Raw genomic sequence first — 19,707 nt, 5'->3', positions numbered from 1 at the left:
AGGCACGAACAAGAAGCTTGGACGAAGGTGTTTCCAGTGTTGTTATATCATGGTAATATTTTAAAGGGAGGCAGCTGTACTTTAAAAGTTTATAGGGATACCTTGTACTTAAAACTTATATAAATACAGATTAACTTTAAGAAAATGAGTATAGACTTTGAATAGACGTTAACGCTGTAGAATTTTAAATGTATATAATTTTCTACATTATTATTATTATTATTATTATTATTATTATTATTATTATTATTATTATTATTATTATTATTATTATTATTATTATTATTATTATTATTATTATTATTATTATTATTATTATTTTAGGAGAATAGTTCTGATTCATCAGAAAGTTTCTACTCCATCGATTACACGGATATGACGTTAGAAAAGAAGAACCCGGATTTGACAGAAAGTGAGGAAGGTATCACTGAAGACAGTAGTAGCTGGAGTACTGCGTCTGAGGTATGTCTGCATCGAAGTTTCTACTGCTTTAGTACCTTGTAATTTTTATCTTAATATTTACGAAAATAAATGTAACTTTATATGAACGAATTATCAGACTTCCATACTAAATGTCGGAGTCTTATACAACAGTTATGTCCGTCCGTGTGTCGAGAGATATCAGAACAAAAACGGTAAGAGATATCAAGAAGCAACTTTTCTCAATCACTTCAGCGTCCCAAGAATAGGTTCTATCTCCTCCCTTAACTCTTTGTTCAAACCGGAAGAGGTTCAAATTAACCATTTCCTGTTTCAACGTTGGTTGCCATAGAACAAAAATGGTAATAGACAGCAACAAGCGGTTTTCTGTAATCGATCATCGTCTTAAGAAAACATACCGTCACAACCCACAACACTCTACCAAAACCACAAGTGGTTGAAATTACTAATACTTCCGGTTTTAATATTGTCTTCAATAAAGCAAAAACGATAAAAGACGTCGAGAAGAGTTTTTTTTTCAGTCGCTTCAGAGTGCAAGAATAAGTTCCATCACCTCTGTTAATTCTCTATTCAAATCAGAAGTGGTAAACGTCTAATATTTCCGGTTTCAACGCTGACCACCATAGAACCAAAACAGTAATAGATAGCGACAAAGTTGTTTTTTTTTTTTTTTTTTTTTGCAATCGATTCATCGTCTCAAGGGAATGTGCTATCACTACCAACAACACTACGAAAACCGAGAGTGGTTGAAATTTACAAGTACTTCCGGTTTTAATAGGACTCTCCATAGAACAAAAGCAGTAAGAGATAGCAAATAATGGCTTTTTGATATGGATGGAGGAACAGGTCTTATTTTTGATCTTATTCCTCTGTTGGAACCAGTAGTTATAGAGGTACTACTTCAAGTTTAAGAATTAAATTTGTATAATTTGGAAGTCTACCGTAGTTTCACACGAAACTTGTTTGTTTAATAATATTTCGTTTATTTAATACAGTGGACCACAGTTCACGAATCCCTCTATTCGTGCAAAAATCGGTTCACGAACGATATTTCGGGCTATGAACACACACTTGTATGCACGCTATCAGTAGTGCTTTCAAGCATTCGTCATAAACATTATTTGTCGTTGTGTGGTGTTCAAAAATTTCTTTGCACTTTTTTGTATTTTAGTTTTCATTATATCTAGTTTAGGATAATTTAAGAGTATTTTCATTTATATTCTTCATCACAAAAAATATTTAAAAAGGTAAAAAGTTAAAAAAAAATACATAGCATGTTTCTGCGGCCAGAATAGATCAATTGTTGTGTATATTTACATTAATTTCAATAAAAAAAAAAAAATTAGTTTTTAATCACTTCAGCGTCCCAAGAATAGGTTCTATCTCCTCCCTTAACTATTTGTTCCAACTGAAAAAGGTTCAAATTAACTATTCAAAAACAGCTTACGAAACGGATTAAATTAGGGACCCGAGGGTTCACTGTATTTAATATGAATATGTAATTCTTATTCAAACATTGTATTTATTATATTCTGTAGTTGTTAAATATATTTTTCCAGTGGCATACGCAGAATATAATCAGGGGGGGGGATTCAAGGACTCTATTTCATATACTTTCAGGACAAGTGTGATTTTCATATATATAGGGTGCTCAAAACAACACCGTCAACGTTCAGAAGGTGATGTATCATTTGACGCTTATATGTATTAAAAAAAATACGTGAAATATGCTGTGGCACATCTCACCTTAGCATACGTTATTCCCAACACGAGGAACCGCGGATCTGGGGTTCCCTAATACTTCAGACGTCCCGCTTACGTATTCCGTATTTACTGTTGTCAAAGCTTACCTTTTGCCTACTTAGATGCACCTTTTAAGTCACAGTATATCTAAAAATTCTGTTTGTAGCATGTCTGGAATTTATGTTGTGAGGGAATCCCTTGCGTACACCTCGCACATTACTGAAATAATGCATTATTGAATGGCATGTGGCTTCCTTTACACTCATATGTAGCACCACTCCATGGTTTCTCTTGTTGCATTGTAGCTTTTTCACTTTGAGGCAGTCCTAGCTGTGAAACTAAGCAACTTTCTCCATAGGTCCATATGTTCTTTATTAACTGTGTTAGGAATCACCTCTCAAACGTTGTACTTGTTGTTTTGAAACACGATATATTGGCCAGAACGGATGACTCACCACAAATAAGTATCATGCTTATGAATACACAAGAATATTCTCATTTAAATACGGATGTACATTGATATAAAGATACATTTCAGGTTAAAAACACATACAAAGGATACATTTCAGTGATAGAAACACAGTGAAGTATACACGCTTGAAAGCGAGTTCAATATTTGGTGTACAAACCTTTATTTTTTTTTTAACGCTGCTTAGATACGAGAAGGCATGGACAGATACAATTTTTCACAGTATTCTGGTGAAATTTCTGTAACAGACGTGTTTTATAGCTTTTTTAAATTGAGAAACTGAACTGAGGTTACGTTCAGCCACTTTCCGCTTTAAAATTACCCAACAACTCCATCATGTTGGGAGTGGGTACACTGGTTGATCTCCATAAACACTGGTAACTACTCGTTAAGCATATCGAGAAAGACAGTTCCATTCATTAATATCCTTTCAGGCATGAACCACAATTCTTTAGCAGAAATGGCACTCAGACCATGATTTTAGCAGCATTCTTTACAATGGGAATGATGTAGCGTTGAAAATCCCTTGTATTAGAAGGTCATCGTATGTATCTACAAAAGGTATAAAATTGCGATACTTGGGTCTCTGCCAAAAGTATAACTCTTTTCTATTGTTCAGTAGCTCATCCCTGATACTTTTTACAAAATGTCAATTGATCGGCAATGTTGTTGGTCGGCAATTTCGACTTTTTGGCAATCTTATAGGATTTGAAATTGGCACATAATAACCTCCTGCGGATTGTCCTTTGGTTAGGTAGATTCCTATCTTTTAGTAAACCAGCCAGGATTGCTTTGGCTGATCTTCTGGGTGACTTCTTTCCTGCCAAAAGTATGGCCTGATCCACACACTTAGTTGTGCACTTTTGACGTCCTTTTGGCTTTTTCGAGCCATAATTTCCAGTGGTTTGGAACTTACTTTTACTTATTGCTCTGGCAACTGTTTTTTGTACCAACCCAATCTGGCAGAAATTTGGCGAGTACTGTAGCCTTCTTCACTCAGAATCCTTATTTGTGCGTGTATTTCCTATGAAATTCTTTTCCCAAGCATAGTCACTATTATTGTCCTTCAACGAGAGTAGAAAAAGAACAGCACGCCTTCGGTACGAACAATACAATCTCTAGACACTTATGAGTTACCCACTATGAACAATTAACAGACTACCAACCTAGCAGACAACACTATCACCTGTAAAGAGAATGTCCACTACGTGATGGAAAAAAATGATTGAGTCATCCATTCTGGAACTTTCCCTTACATACGCCACTGTACTTCTCATTTCTTTCAAAAATTCTTTAATAATATTTGTTTTTCAGTTGTCACTTCTTTCCGGCTTTGCTATGTATGTCTTCGATAGGCGTAGCCCTGGTTTCCATTACAAATGGGAGTACAGGTGTAGACACTCGGAGAGTTACTTGAGTTACAAGGTTCAACCTCCGATAAAATCACATCGGAAGAAGATGCACAGGCTGGCAACAGCTCGTGAGCTGAAGTGATTACTCATAGCTCGTATTCTAATTTATCTTTTGGTCCAACTAGATTTTTTTAAAAGAATTCTATTGTGTTTACATATATTATTGATGGTTATCCAGTTAATGTGACTTACCTCTGTTTTCTCTTTCTTTGAATTAGGATCTAACAGCAGAGAGTAGTGTTGAGAGTTATCTTTTTCCTTTTGAGACAACCTCAGTGTTACCGTCACATCCTCAGTCCATGTCTGTATCGTGGCTGAGAATGATTCTTGGTTATACACCTGTATCATTTTTGGCTATTGTTAGCGTTTCTGAAGCCGAACGTATCAGAAGCCTGCTGATAATAGCAACTGCAATAGGAGTACCTACACCCCGCCTGGTTACTTGGCAGACGATTCAGGTGGGGATGCCATGGAACATCGTGGACTTACCAGAACACGATTTCAGTGGTATTTCTCCTGAAGAATCGCCACTGACCATTTTCTTCAAATGTCTATGTTACCTGTGGCGCTTACTCCAGTTCAAGAGACGGGCAACACAGGCCATTACAGCTGGAGAAGATTTGGTGGAATCAGGTGTAGCTGAGGTTGCATCTCAAATGGAGGATGGACTGCACTCACGCACCGAGGAGGAAGTTGGCAGCCACAGGGAGGAAGAAGAAACAACTGGAGAATCGACCGTCATGGAAGACAGAAGAACTAAGCGTGTGTACGGTCCAGTTGTTCGACCGCCTCCCCGTTCCAGGTAATACTTCAAAGTCTTATTTGTTCATATATATTCTTCTGAAAATGGTTTGGGTTATGCACTTTTAACGACCGTAGTATTTCTCATGCCCAGCTTGTTAGAAACCTGAGAATTATATTAATCATGTAATAAGACTCAAAAACTTAATTGAAATTACTTACACTAAACTAATTTATTTTATTATTTGTTAGTGTACTAAATTGTATTTATGTTCACACGAATTCTAATTACTTTTTTATCTTAGACTTTCCAGGTTCCACAGGATAAGAAGCTTAATCTTCCGGCGGAGACAAAGCGGAACGGTAAGACAACAAAATAGAAATTAATTTTTAATCAATAGGAAGTTTCTTATTTTTATTTATTTATAATTATGAAATTTATAAGTTTATTTTTTCTCTTTGTACTAACTCTAAGCGTAAAAGTTGTGACAAAAGGTTTAAATTGTTTATGTGAAGATATTAAGATAGAACTTCCGAAGAAACTAAATTGACGCTCACAATTCTTAATTTAAATTCAGGAATGCGTGTAACTATGCGTTAATGCCGAAATATTCAATGCAAGTCACCATCTTCTTCAGCGTATAATGGATCGTTGCATCAAGAAAATCACGACCCAAATATTCTTTGCAGATTGAAAAGTTTGAAGCAAATCATATCTACTATTTCGAGCTATCAGGGAAAGTGATATTATCAGCTGAGCTTTATTAGTTAATACAAACTTTTTTCTGAACTAATTGATTTTATTTTTATTTTTCACCATATTACCAGGAAACATAACTACACAGATAAAAAGAAAAAATTCTCACAACACAGATGAAACCCCAATAATTAATTGAAACAGAAATCTTAATGTATTATAAATTACCATATTTGCTACAAACTATCCAATGTTAGATGTAAACTTAGCCATATCTGAAATATATATATATTTTTTTAATTATGTGATGGAAACTATAAAGGGTGATTGAAAAGAGCAGTGTGTGTTTATGTAAATAAATAAGCTTCTGAAGAAGATGGAGATTTCCATTGAAAATTTCGGTATTGACAGCTGGTATTTAGACACATTCCGGAGTTTAATTTAATAGTTGGTTAGGACATAGTTTAACTCAGTTTTTTTTATTTCGCTGCTACCTCTCTGAAAAGGAAGATGTGAAATTGTCATCCATATTTATAGTTTTAACCTCCTGTCACAGAAATAAAGCATAATCCACTAATGAAACGTACCTTAACCCAATTCTAGAATACTCTTAGCGTTTAATGAAAAAAATGTTCACAGATGAGAAATATACCAATCGATAGAACAAAATGATATGTGTGATTTTAAAAGGTCATGCGTAGTTTTTGAGAGAATGGAGGGAAAAAATAATTAATTTATAAAGTTAAAAATTTATTCTGTACCAGAACTTATTGAATTAAAACATGTTAAAATAACCCTCCATTAAGCTTTTCATTATGACATAGCCCTAATGAGATATAGCCCTAAATTATCATGAACTCTTAAATTTTTATTTTTATTTAACTAAAATATTGTCCAAAGATAAGACCATTGGCACAAATCCCTCTCAATCTTGGAGCTGGGGGAAATGTGCCCCCAATAATCCGATTTGAAATGTGTTTTTTTGGAGGGGGGGGGGAGAAATGTGATACTATTTGTGTCTACTACAAAGAAAAGTGAGATGAAATTGATGTTTCTTGCTGTATAATACACAACAGGTTCACCTCGGAAATCAAATTCATCTACCGTAATATGAGTCTCATCTCCCCTCCCCCCTTCCAGAATAAGCCTCAAATCTGCTTAAAAAATGAACTGTCTTACCCGTTCCCCCCAATGTTGAAGACAGATTTACTCCGATGGAGAAGACAAATCGATAGATCCACGGAAATGAACGAAATAATGTCGTTCTTTACAAATAATAAATGACTGTTTTTAATATGCTGGAAGAAATCATACTACACATGTGGCAAAATTCACTTGAAGTAGGAGATTGTACTTATTGTGGACACAAACACTTTATATATATACTATAGAAATCCCAGCTGTTAATGATGTTTATATGCAACTAGAGATATTATGTAGAAAATAAAAGTACAGGGGTATTGTTACAAGTAAGATGAGTCATTGATGAAACAGATTTGGACTGGAACTAAAATAACTTGATTTATATTTCGTAGGAGGAAGCAACACGAAAACGGACCACTCCACCACCAACTGAGGAACGAAGTCATCCCACCTCTCCTCCTGGGTCCTCGCAGATGGATCGTGAGACGATGGTCAAAGAAGTTTTCGTGGAGGAGATCAAGGAGGTAAACTGATTTATTATTTATTTATTGATTGATTGATTCCAATGATACTAATAACAGTATTAGATTGAAGTCATGCAAATAGTTATTTTAATATTTACTTTGCAAAACTCGCCGATGTTGAGATAAGCCTAGAATTAAAGTCGATGTTTAGAATACTCGGATGTTGCTTTCTTTTTAACCCAACAATCGGCACGTGTATAATACCCTTGGTGTAACCACGTTTTTACCAGTGCGTTGCATCCCATTCTTCTAAAGGCTTTCCTACAAGAAGTTATTCTCAGAGGTGAGATACGAGTTTCAGCAAGGAGGTAGTTTCTTTTATCTGTAGTTACGTTGTTTATTAAACTGAATGCCTTAACTCTCAGCAATAACTTTAATTATTTTTCTTGCCTCCTTGATGATTTGATGAATTTCTGCTTTAGGAAAACCTTGACTATCTACAAACACTTGAAAATTATTTAATGTGGTGTTAATCATCTCTTTGAAAGCTGGAAAGGAAAGGAAAATAAATATATTAGATTCTCAAGAACAATACTAATTTTTTCTTTTTCATAAGTGCTCCTCTATTAGGTGGAGAGGTGATTTTAACAACCAGTTCGGGCGAATCAGTGCGAACTAGCTGAATGACATCACTGATACTGATTTTTTTTCCGAAACGCAAGTAGCTTAGAATTATCATTATATATAGTTTTCTATATGAAATTTCAAGAATAATAAATAATGCTTCTCTATTCTCATTAAATTTCTATTGTTTTATTATAGCACGAACGGCGACAGGAACCAAGACCGAGAAAACAGCGACAAGAGGTGACCGAGAGGTCACCGCGAGAAGTCGATGATGATAATCTGAGGGAACACCCAGTTCAGGAGCCGCCGTATCCATATCCCATATCTTGGCGAAGTAGACTTCTCTGTGTGATCAGTTGTGCAGCTAGATGCGTTGTCGCCCCGTTTTCGGCTTGTTTGTGCTTTGAAGTGGATCCCTGCGACAATTGGTGTAAGCTATTTTCATATTTTAATCTGTACAAATTAGTGTTATCACCATAAGAGTTATGATCATTAATCTTTATGAGTTAATCTTTTATGTACCAGTATACAAATGTTTACTTGGTTACACGGTGAAACCATGTTATAGCACTGATTACTGATGCTGTCCGTTGAACTGAAATACAACTAATTCATACCTAGTCCAGTAGATTGGAACTTTTTGTGGCAAACAAGTCTAGTTGTCTATATTTATTTATTTATTTCAAATTATATATATATTGTTCAAATTATATATATTTCATTTAAGTTTTCTCTTTGTGAACGAGACTTCCTTCGAAATTGCAAAAGAACTTTTCGTGTTTACTGACACGTAACATCGTGACCCATCTGTCAACAGAGATCAAGCAACCTATTTCTTCCACCCTCCATTTTTTGTTGACACAATGTTGTACGTATCAAAATTCGAAATTGTCTTGATCATAGCAATAAGAAAATGGCAGTTTTCCTCTTTTAATAGTCGCAGTTGGATTTTCACATTTAAAAAATGATACAAAAAGTGCTACTATTACGCAAGTGAACACGGTAGTTTGATTATAAATGTTTAGGTCATTAGCGAAGCCATGACTACTTATATGTCGGTCTTACTCGACTTTTGCCCGAATATCACCCATTTTTTGTATGATTGGATGCCTACTGTGAGGAGCATCTTGGATATAAAAATTTCCACAAAGAAATTGATTGTTATCTTATCTTGCCCATAAATAGCACAAATTTCTTAAAAGGTCTGTGCAATATTTACGCCTTTACTGAAATAAAATTGTAAAATGTAGCGCAGTTTTGCGGGAAGTTCACTTATCTTAACGGTGCAGTACCTTACGTCTAACTAACTTACTTTATGGCCTATTGAACCCGGAGGTTCCATGCCACGTTCACAGAAGCTTTGCACTGACTCCTATCCTTAACCAACTGAATTCAGTTTCTACTTTATATTCCTATTTCTGCGAGATCCATTTTAATATTGCCCTCCTATCTGCGCCTAAGTCTTTCTAATGGTCGTTTTCCGATTGATCTTCCAGTCAAGACTTTGAAAGCGTTCCTGCTTTCTTCCAGCCTGGCTACATGACCTGTCCACCTGACCCTCTTAGATTTGATGACCCTAACAATGTTTGGTAAATCGCATAAATTATGTACTTCCTCGTTATGAAGTTTCCGCCATTCCCCTTTTCCGTTCCTCTTGTGTCCGAATATTCTTCTTAGGATCTTGTTCTCAAATACTTTCAATCTACGTTCTTCCCTCAGAGTAAGCGACCATGTTTCGCAACCATACAGCACAACAGGTATGATTATCATTTTATATATTTTAAGTTTCAAATTCCTGGACAGAATTCGCGACGACAAGAGATTTTGAACTGAATAATAAATAAATATAGATTTTGAACTGAATAAGTACGAATTCCCTGGTTTTAGTCGACATTTAATTTCTTCGTGAATATGGTTTCCGTCTATTAATACTGATCCTAGATATTTGAAAGTATCCACTTACTTCTAATTGTAAGAATCCCATAACTTATACATCTACTAGCTTCAATTATCAACTGTGAAATGATTTTATGCCGGACACGCTGCGACTTATATACCCAGAGACTTGAGACAGTAGCTCCATTTTGCACGCAAAAAGCCTTATATAATACTGTATTCAACGTGTAACCTCCCTCTAAATATCATTAGTCCCCATGAGTACTAATAGTTCCCAGATGAACCCAAGTACAAAAACTGAAATTAGAAATAATGCTATTTAAATTGTATAAAATATAATAATTCAAATCCTCATTATTTTTATATTTTTGTTCATTTTAGATCAACGAGAGGAAAGAAGAAGAAGGTGGGAAAGAATGTATGGAACCAGGGATCTTCCTCCCAACTTACTTCATCTTCGCCATGAATCTCAGTGTGGCCGCTGCTTCAAGTTTTATTTTTGTCCCTGCTGCTGCTGCATTCCTTGGTGCGACGAAGAGCGAGAGTGCTTCCTCTAAAGAGGAATTGAGGTAAAAAGATAAGCATTTCTAAACATAATATATCTTTCGTTTTATCAATTCGCTTTAATGTCCTTATCTGTATTATGTATTTGTAAGTCTTCGATATTTCTCTTTGACGTCTTTGTCTCGGATTTTCTGTATTAATTGTCTGCAGTTATGATTTCGGGTAATTTGACGGACTCTCAACTCGGTGACTTTTGAGAAATATTTCATCTTTTTCAATCCTTTAGGTTGTCATTTTGCAGAAGGGTTAAGTATTATGTTAAGATTAAATAGATCTTTATTACCTATCTTTTTGCCTCAGAATATTCCAGTTCCTCACGAACTAAAATTACATCCATTAGACCAAAGGATGATTTGTATATATATGTGTATATAATTTATGTAGTAATTGTAGTTACTCAAAATTCAATAGTAAGCTTTTGCTAATTCTCAACAAGTCGTTTTGTAGAATCTAATAGTGAAACCTCACAATAACGGACACCTCCATAATACGGACAGATTTTTTTTTTTTTTAATCCCGTTAAAACTGTTTGTATTATAATAGGACAGGAGCCTCAGCAGTCTTATTTTCCCCTAATGCTTTAGTAAGCTCATTGTTCTCAGTTTATACATATTCAGCACAAAAAATGCTCCCTTCAATTTAAAAATAAAACGTGGTCACGCTAAGGAAACAGAAATTCTCTTCTCTACAAAACATCTTTCAAATTCAATCTCAATAAATTGGTGAACCACCACACACAACATTCTTCATTTTCCTGTACATCTATCCAAACTAAATTGCTTCCTGGCGTTACTGCTTCAACACTTTCTATGGTGGAGAACCAATTATAAGACCAAGAATTCTACACGAAATTTCTTTTCTTCCCTGAAAAAGTCACTACTTCTGTTTCCCTTGGTACTTGTATCTTCCCTTGCAACCCCACATAAACACATCTCTTCAATGATACTTCTATTTGTTTACAAAACGAATTCCTGCTTTACTCCCCCAACAATTGGAACATGTCTTCTCTGTAACTGTCAACTTTCATTTACAGACAAATAATTACGTCCTATCAATGCCCGTTATTCAAAGGTATCACTGTAGTAGGAAGATTTCTGCATGAAGTTTATATTGTATTGAGTTTATAACAGTATTTAATGATTATTGTTACACTTCTATTCTTCAAGAAAACAAAAATCATCATTACTTAACCTCAGAAGATCAAAGAATGTTTCAAATTGTTTCATGTAAGTTTCATATAGAACCAGTAGTACAGGACTTGTTCCAACGATTCAAGTGAAAAATGTTGAGTCATCCTTCCTATATCATTGGCCTGTCACGTTGGGACCTTCACATCTTCGGTCTGCTGAAGAAGCCACTAAGGTGACAGGTTTTGATGAGATGACATTTCACATATGATGAAATGAAGGCCACCGTACAACAGTGGTTCAAAGACAACCTTCCCGAATTCTGTGTGGAGGAATTTAAACAGCATCATAATTGGACAAGTGCCTGAATGTTTGTGGTGACTTTTGACAAACACACTGACTCTCAGTCACATTAAGTAAATATTTCAGCGACTGTAGATTTTAAATACAAGAGAGAACTATAAAATTATCTAGTACATAGTGTTAAAAAGTCAGGTCAATGTATTCACACATGATGGTGCTACACTTCCAAACGGGTTTGATTTATTTTAAAAATTAAAGGTGGTTACGAGTATCAAATCTCAGACTTAGTGATCGAAAGTTAAGAATACTAATATTCCAACTGTTTCTTTACACAATACATATGCACTGTTATAGACTCAATATAGAAATCAATAAAAATAATAATAATAATAAAATAAAAAAGTAAAAAAATAAAAAATATAAAAAAGTAAAAAAAAATAAAAAATAAAAAAAGTAAAAAAATAAAAAAATAAAAAAAGTAAAAAAAAATATAAAGTAGGTAGAAAGTAGTGTTAAGTAGAACAGTTGTGTAGAAAGTAGAATGTAGTGTAGTATAGAACAGATATATAATATAGAAATAGAAAATATATTGAGTAATGCAGAAATCTGAAAAACAAAAGTAAAATAGATTCCAAGCGAAGTAGAAAAAAAGAAAAAAAGATTAACCCTAAGTACAACAAATCAGGAGAAAATGAATCACTTGCTAAGCGTCACAACATGTATTTTGCTCCTTTTCCACAACGGATTTCGACTGGATTTTTGACACGTATGTACGGTGTTAGTCTATTCCTAATGCACTGTACCAGGTATGTCTGGGTGTTAATAGCAAATCCAAATCGACACAACAACGGTTGGCTAACACTTTTGGGACCCATGGCAATCCAAACAAGCACTTTCTCTTCAAATTTCTTCTTTTTGGCAAATTTAACACTAGATGGGACTGTAGAGATTTAAGATGTATAGAAACCGTCATTTCCATTGATAGAGGCATGGGACAATGTAACATAGGCTTCATCATCCAAGATAAAATCACGAGCATCGAATTTTTGCAACAAGTGGCCACACTTGAGTTTAATCATGCTTTTTTGTTGCTCTGTGCGCTTCGGGATGGTCACTCAATTCCATTCTTACATCTTTTAATGATGTCGTAGGTTGTTCTACACGGTACTCCTTCCGCTGTAAAATGTTTTACTGTGCACATTTTACCCGTGCTTTGTTGTGTCCCGTAGAACTTGTACACACATTAGGTCATCCTCGCCGTCAAACAGGATCACGATAGCACCACTTGTTCCTGTATCTGTTGGTGCACTACTGGCTCATCATCCTGACAGGTCTACCGCCTGTTCATGTACTACGTGAGACAGGTGCTGTCCTCTAGAAGTTTGTATATATTTATATTGAACACACTTTACTATGTGACAGTAACATTTTATGAAAACTGATAAACCTTCTCTTGGCACATTTCTTTTTCTTTTTCGCCTCTTTCTCAAACATCGATTTTGTTATCAATATATGTAGTATATCTTCCAAATCGACTTCTCAAAATAATCCTGAATGTCATGTCGCTGTAATTCTCTTGTAAATATAATTGACCATATCAATCGGTATTTCGCATGATATTATGTCTTCCTGCCATGCTTGAAGTTGCAGATGCTTCTTCACTATAGTGTATTTGTAGGTCATCCTAAAAGCTATTTTCTTTTATTGAAATTCCTGTTTCGTGCGCATCGACAAATTATGCTATGCAAAGAGATTTCATGAGAATGTTCACGTGTTCTATGGCGCTCTTTGAATGATTAGGGCACATTAGATGGAAACATCTTTTGTCATGATCATTGTACTCTAGGGTTAATTCCAAAAAACATTAGAATTAGATTGTAGAAATATAGTATAGTGTAGATTTCAAATGAATATCAGTTAATTAAAGAATAAAAAAATTAAAGTATTTGTTGTAATTAAATGAATATTAGATTAGTTGAAAAATGGAAGTCATTACGCTTGGAATAGAAATGAACCACATATTTCGTAAATCTTGACAATTTTTAAATTCTACACTGCTTGACAAACTTTAAAAAATGCTTACTAAAATTAATTGACATATTTTTGTTGAACTTCTTTTGTTTTGATTTTCATGTGTATATTCCATTACTTAGACTTGATTAAAGACCATAATAAACACTGTTGTAATAAATTAAACAAGCTGAGACTGCCTTCCGTGTTCCACATTTTAAATGCTTCGAGCTTGGATATTTCAGCATTCTTCAGTGTCCACGTTTCTGATCCGTAAAGCGCCACGCTCCATACCAAGTCATAATAAATCATTTACGAACATCCAACGACACATTTCTTGATGTTAGCAGTCCTCTTTTTCTATTGAATGCATGTTTAGCCTGTGCTATTCTGGAACTTACATCTTTTTCACTTCCGTCCGAGAATATTAGACTTCCTAAATAAGGTAACCCTTCGATTTTTTTCTCCATCTAGCCATACGTTTGCCCCTTCCTCTGCTGCTCTTGTGTACTTTATCGCTTTGGTTTTCTTCTTATTTATCTTCATTTTGCATGTTTTTCCAGTTAATCTTTCAAGTTTGAAAGTCTGGGATGATAGCTATGTATACAATGTCTCATGTACCCCCTTTGAACTAACTTTTTATAATGGGTTAATACCTCAACTTATCCACTATGCTTTACTTTCCAATTTTCAATGTTCATTTTAGTTTTAGTTGGGTTTGTTTCAACTTTAGGCCATGATTTTTCAATTTGTCGTAAATATTCTAGTGTCTGTTAATTTAACAGACTTGTTAATAACAGGTCTGTTAATTTCAAATATTCAGAACGTGTCTCCGAAGTCTAATATTGCTAAGAACTTGAATTTCTATCACTCTACCATTACAAACACTTCCCAAGATCCATGATTTTTTATCCAATAAAGAGTAACCGATTGTTCTGTGTTATGTGTCTGGTTTACATTTAATAAATTGAACTGTTAGTTCTGAGCTGTAAATTAGTCGCTTTTTCAATAATCTCTAACATGACAGCACACACTTTTCTTTATAATAATAATAATAATAAAAACCAATGTACATACAATTTTTACTAAAGCTACAAGAAGCATGTGACAGCTAGAATTTTCTAAAAAGGCCATTTATGAATAGTTTCTGATAACAGTAAAAACTGTTTTTATTATTTGTTAAATTTTTTCTAGATTCTTTCAGAGAAACTGATGTTTCCCAATAACTATTGCAAGCTTTTTTGCAATAATAGTTTCGGAATCACCATCAAAAGAAAAGATTTATGCACAATAGGCGAAATAGCTATGTTTCTTCACGTGGTTTTCCACTAAAATACTTATTTGTAAATAATAATAAGTAATAAAATAAAATAAATAAAAAAGAAACATAAAATTAATAACTAAAACATAAGAGATCAAACATTTATGCACAATAGGCGAAATAGTTCCCTAACTTCATAAGTCTTCTGATTCTACTTAAACATTATGTAGAGAACAAAATAGAGAAAGTAAAATCACACACTATCTGTAGTGCATCATTGAGCTTACATCACTTACACATATTCCTATGCTCATTACTCGAACTTGGTTCAGTTAACAATGTTCTTCTTAATAAAAGCGAATATATCCTTGTTGGCTACTGGCCTTACATTTGTTTCAGTTATTTCTTTATAATCCGTAGAACATTACTTAAAGTAAATTCGAGTAGTTTTCACGAGGAAAGGACTGCAATTCACATCAAATGTGACTCATAGTCTACAGTACCATTTCGTGGTTGAGTGTTTCTTTGATTGCGCCTAATATCGGGTTCCACCCTGAGAAGTGGTTCGGATGTTTGTCTCATATTGTCTAGATGCTGATAAGCGATGTTGATGAGACCGCAGAATCCTTTGGGAAACGATGAAAAATAATGTCTTTATTGCAACTTCTGCTGTTGTTCTTCAAGTTGAAACAGCATTTTCTTTAGATATTAGACATGCACTCGCTCACTCAGCATTAACACATGAATATATGATAATAATGAAAAAATACACACAACAAAACACAGCCCACAACACAATCACAAAACAAACTAATTTCTAACATAAGTGCTTCTCAAATTCTTGTTTTCAGCCACACATGTTTCCCATTAATTTGCATTTGTGTATGTGTGTGTGTTTGTCCCTTTAGTTGTCGCCATGTGACGTCATAGTTTGACCTCTGCTTCCATGGAGAAAAAAGTGGCGTGTCTGACCCTAGCCTTAAATAGAGTAGTCTTGGTTCTTTCTGTAAACAGTCATGTTCTGAAATATGTATCAAATTTTGGTGAAATTTGAGTGGTACAATTCTCTTCCATTACAACCCTGAGTGATAAATTATACACTCATTCATTCTCTGGTACTTATATGATTCTTTCTTCTAAAAAATCTCTAGAACATATTATAATCTTCGTATCTCTTTCTTCCTTCTTCCAATAGCTTCGGTTATGTTTACACGTCTTCTTTCAGATATTTCTTTGTCTTCAAATGGTTGCATAAGTTCTTATACGTCCTATTAACTCATATTCATACATAAAGTGTCTCTTGATTTTTCGATTTGCATCTTAACTACTATAGCACTAATGATGCATTACGTATCTTAATCTTCACAAATCCAAAATAAACAGTTAATGAGAAAGTCAACATTACATAGGTAAATAATATAATGAATGAAAAAAAAAAACATAATTTCACTGCATTCAATTAACACAGTAATTTTGTCAAGCAGTGGCATATAAATGTACATATTTATTATATATTTTTTAAATAAATAAAATCCCCTTCCTGTGGGACGCCTACACGTGCAAAATGATATCTATTGAATTGTGTTCAGTAGAAATCTGTTGCAGCGAGGCAGTTTGTGCAGTTATTTAGAAGTAAATAAAGAAAACCAATAACCAGATAGTGGTTTCCTTTGGACAATAAAAAAGAATTTATTCTTCAGTTTGCATTTATACGTTTCATATTCAAAGCATAACATCAAAAAGTAATCTGATAGATATTATTTCGTAAAAAAAAATAAATTGGTGAATTCTACTACTATCTTTTGGCTGTTGCTTATTAGAAATTAGAAATTGTACTACTATCTGTTGGCTGTTACTTAATAATAGTTGTGCAGTGTCTCGTGGCGAAGGGGGTGTCCAGGAATAGCTCCTCTTCATATGATGAAGCTATCCCTGGGGCGAAGGGCCCACTAGAGGTAAGAGGTAATTAATATAGTTATAATTAGTATATTTTTAACTAAATTTAGTTCATAAGCATTGAACGAGTTTAATATAGTGTATTTTTTTTAATTTTTTAATGAAATGGTAAGAGAGTAATATTTTTGAAATATTCATAAAAACGAGAAAATAATAATTATATGTCATGTTTTCAATTATGTTTGTAATTTTATTGTAAATATTTTAATATATATATATGTCATGTTATGTTTTTTTCTAAATAATTATCTTTGTATATTTTATGAGTAGATAATTATGAAATGTTCATATGATTACGCTACTGCGTAATTATATATTTAAATGTGTTGTTTTGTTTGTTCATGTTTTCATTTTACATTTTCATTTTGTATATACTATATATCAATGTTTTTGTTACTAACTTGTTTGTTAGCTTTAATAATTATTACCAATATAGTTTTGTACTTAGCTCAAATGTTTTCTTTTCCTTTTAAATATTGAATGTATATTAACAGTGAATTTTGTAAAGTAAGTAAATTAAGCTGGCAAAACAGGATAGTCTGTGATAAACTTTCTGTTGGAAAGGAAAACAAACACTTTATGTTAAAGGTAAATACAAAATATTTATTGTACTTATAAAGATGTAAACAATATCTTAAGAAGATATTGTACTTTGATTTGTAACTTGTTAATGTAGCGTTGTTGCTATATATGCACACAGGAGGGCTATTTTTTCAATCTCTAGTAAAGTAGAAATAAGAACATGAATACATAAATTCATCAGAATAAATCTAGTCATCAAAGTACTCATATAACAACTTCACGTAAACGTTTCAACGACCAAATTTTGTCATTCTCAGTACATGTTTCTTAAGAACATCACACTGTTTGTGGAACTACATTTTCTCATCTGCTGTAGAAATAATGTTAATAAATTTTGAATTACTGCCTTTAAATTACCTTGTCAGGTAAAAGATGCCTGTGAATTATATATCTACACAATGCTATCTTGTTAATACAGCTTTACGTGATGGGAACTGGTATGGATTTCTTACTGAATCACGGGTGGTTTACCTCTTAAATCTGTTTTGTTTGTCCATTTTACCTGAATTCAAAACTTACTTTCAGTTCAACGAAATCCTGCAACTTATATAACAATCCTCAGCACATTTGTAAATTCATTTAACTTGCTATGAAGAACCGGTACGAATATTTCATTGAATCATTTTGACAAAACTTTTAAACTCTGCATTGTTTTCAACTTTACCGATACTCAAGTAAAAATTGTGGCAATGCCGACCAAGATACATATCTGTGCTCCAAACTTAATGCACTTAACAAAATTATAAATCTTCGAGCAACACTTTATTTTTCACTTGCTAAATATTGTTCTAATGTTGCTAACTCAAGATAGCACACTCTGATATATCACACAGGAGCAATCCTGTGCTATTTCTACATAGCTACCGTTGTAATTAAGGCATTTATCATATCTTTGCAAGAATTTATGCCCTCCGCAAAGTAGATTTTTTCCCCTTTTTACTTACTTATGGTCACTATAAGCCTTTGTTAGCTTTGAGGTGCACTTTCATCTCTATAATCTTGAACTGCACACATGTCTTGTCTCTCGTAACAATTTTGTCCAGGAAACCCTCCCCTTTCGCTTCGTAGCGTTCCGAAAATTTCAAGGCCGAGTCAGCAGACATTTCAGAAATTTTGAATTTACGTCTTTAATCAATTTCCGCCCGTGACTTCCTTTGCCATTCACCTTGGTACGTCCCTTTTAAAACTTTCTATGCCCTCGTACACATAACTATCATTCATAAAGTTCTCGCTGTAGAGCTCATTCATTCGATGACAAATTGTGGCTGAAACCTAGAGAAAGCGATTTACAGCATTAGATCACACTTGGTAAGCACTACAATTACACTTGATATGTTCCTACGCTTGATACTCGAAAACTATTAACATGGAGATTGAAAAAATAGACATCTATATTTATAGTATGTGTAGGTAGCATGGACGGAGTTATGGGGGGCATTGCCCCCCAACTTTTTCGACAAAAAGTAAAAATGCCACTTATAAGACTCTTCAATTCTCATTTGAATTTATCGTGCCCCCCTCCCCAGCAAAAAAAGGTCTGCCGCCCAGCAGACAATTTCTAACTCCGCCCATGGTAGGTAGGTAGGCTGATATAAAGGTAATAAATCGTAAGAATCGTTCATTAGGACTAAAATAAGACATACCGTATATATAATGTGTAAGTGTGTTGGTAAATAGCTAGATATAGAGGCAATCTTAAATTTTAAGAGTCATTCACTCGGGCTAAAATAGGATGTAGTCTTGAAATATATATATACAATATGTGTGTGTAGAGGTAGGTAGGTAGATAAATGTAGAGGTTACCATAAAAATCATTAGACTAAAATAGGAAATATCCAGTAATATTACAACGGATATAAAAGTATGTTAATGTAAAATTGATTTATTTGATATAATGTTGTTTGGCAAACTTTTAAAATTAGTATTAAAAAAGTAGTCTTGTCAATGAATGAACTAGATTTTCCATTTTTCCTTCATAGGGTTGTAGAATTAGAAGAAATCGCAATTAATTCCAGGTATATGCTATTTCTCCTTTCGATGTAGTAAAAGAGTATTTTTTTTTTAAACAATGTTAAATGGGTTAAATTATGTAAGATGTGGGTTTCTCAAGAATGCTAAGAAGTTAGGGTGTGCGTGTGTGTTTTTAAGTAAGATTAGATGGTAAATAAGTAGTTACTTCATCGCTTTCTACGAAAAATTATATTCTCCCTCCCTCTCTCTCTTTTTATTGAAGAATAACACAATAAGCTTGTTTAACTAAATTTTCATTTC

General features: G+C 33.8%; 1 protein-coding gene across 1 annotated transcript in view; it reads left to right on the top strand.

The window, feature by feature from the left end:
* LOC145661749 (uncharacterized) overlaps positions 1 to 8,217 on the top strand; it is a 38,235-nt gene extending 30,018 nt beyond the window's left edge. The window contains exons 4-8 of the mRNA XM_081727083.1: positions 325 to 462; positions 4,284 to 4,867; positions 5,112 to 5,169; positions 7,039 to 7,170; positions 7,933 to 8,217. Of these exons, the coding sequence (XP_081583209.1) occupies positions 325 to 462; positions 4,284 to 4,867; positions 5,112 to 5,169; positions 7,039 to 7,170; positions 7,933 to 8,217 (1,197 nt within the window). The remainder of the gene's footprint in view (positions 1 to 324; positions 463 to 4,283; positions 4,868 to 5,111; positions 5,170 to 7,038; positions 7,171 to 7,932) is intronic.
* The last annotated feature ends 11,490 nt before the right edge of the window (positions 8,218 to 19,707 follow it).

The sequence above is a fragment of the Thermobia domestica genome, chromosome 10 (genome assembly GCF_964235325.1).
Source record: "Thermobia domestica chromosome 10, izTheDome1.hap1.1, whole genome shotgun sequence".
Taxonomy (NCBI): Eukaryota; Metazoa; Arthropoda; class Insecta; order Zygentoma; family Lepismatidae; genus Thermobia; species Thermobia domestica.
The sequence above is the reverse complement of the archived record's forward strand: the minus strand, read 5'-3'. Positions and strand labels throughout refer to the sequence as shown.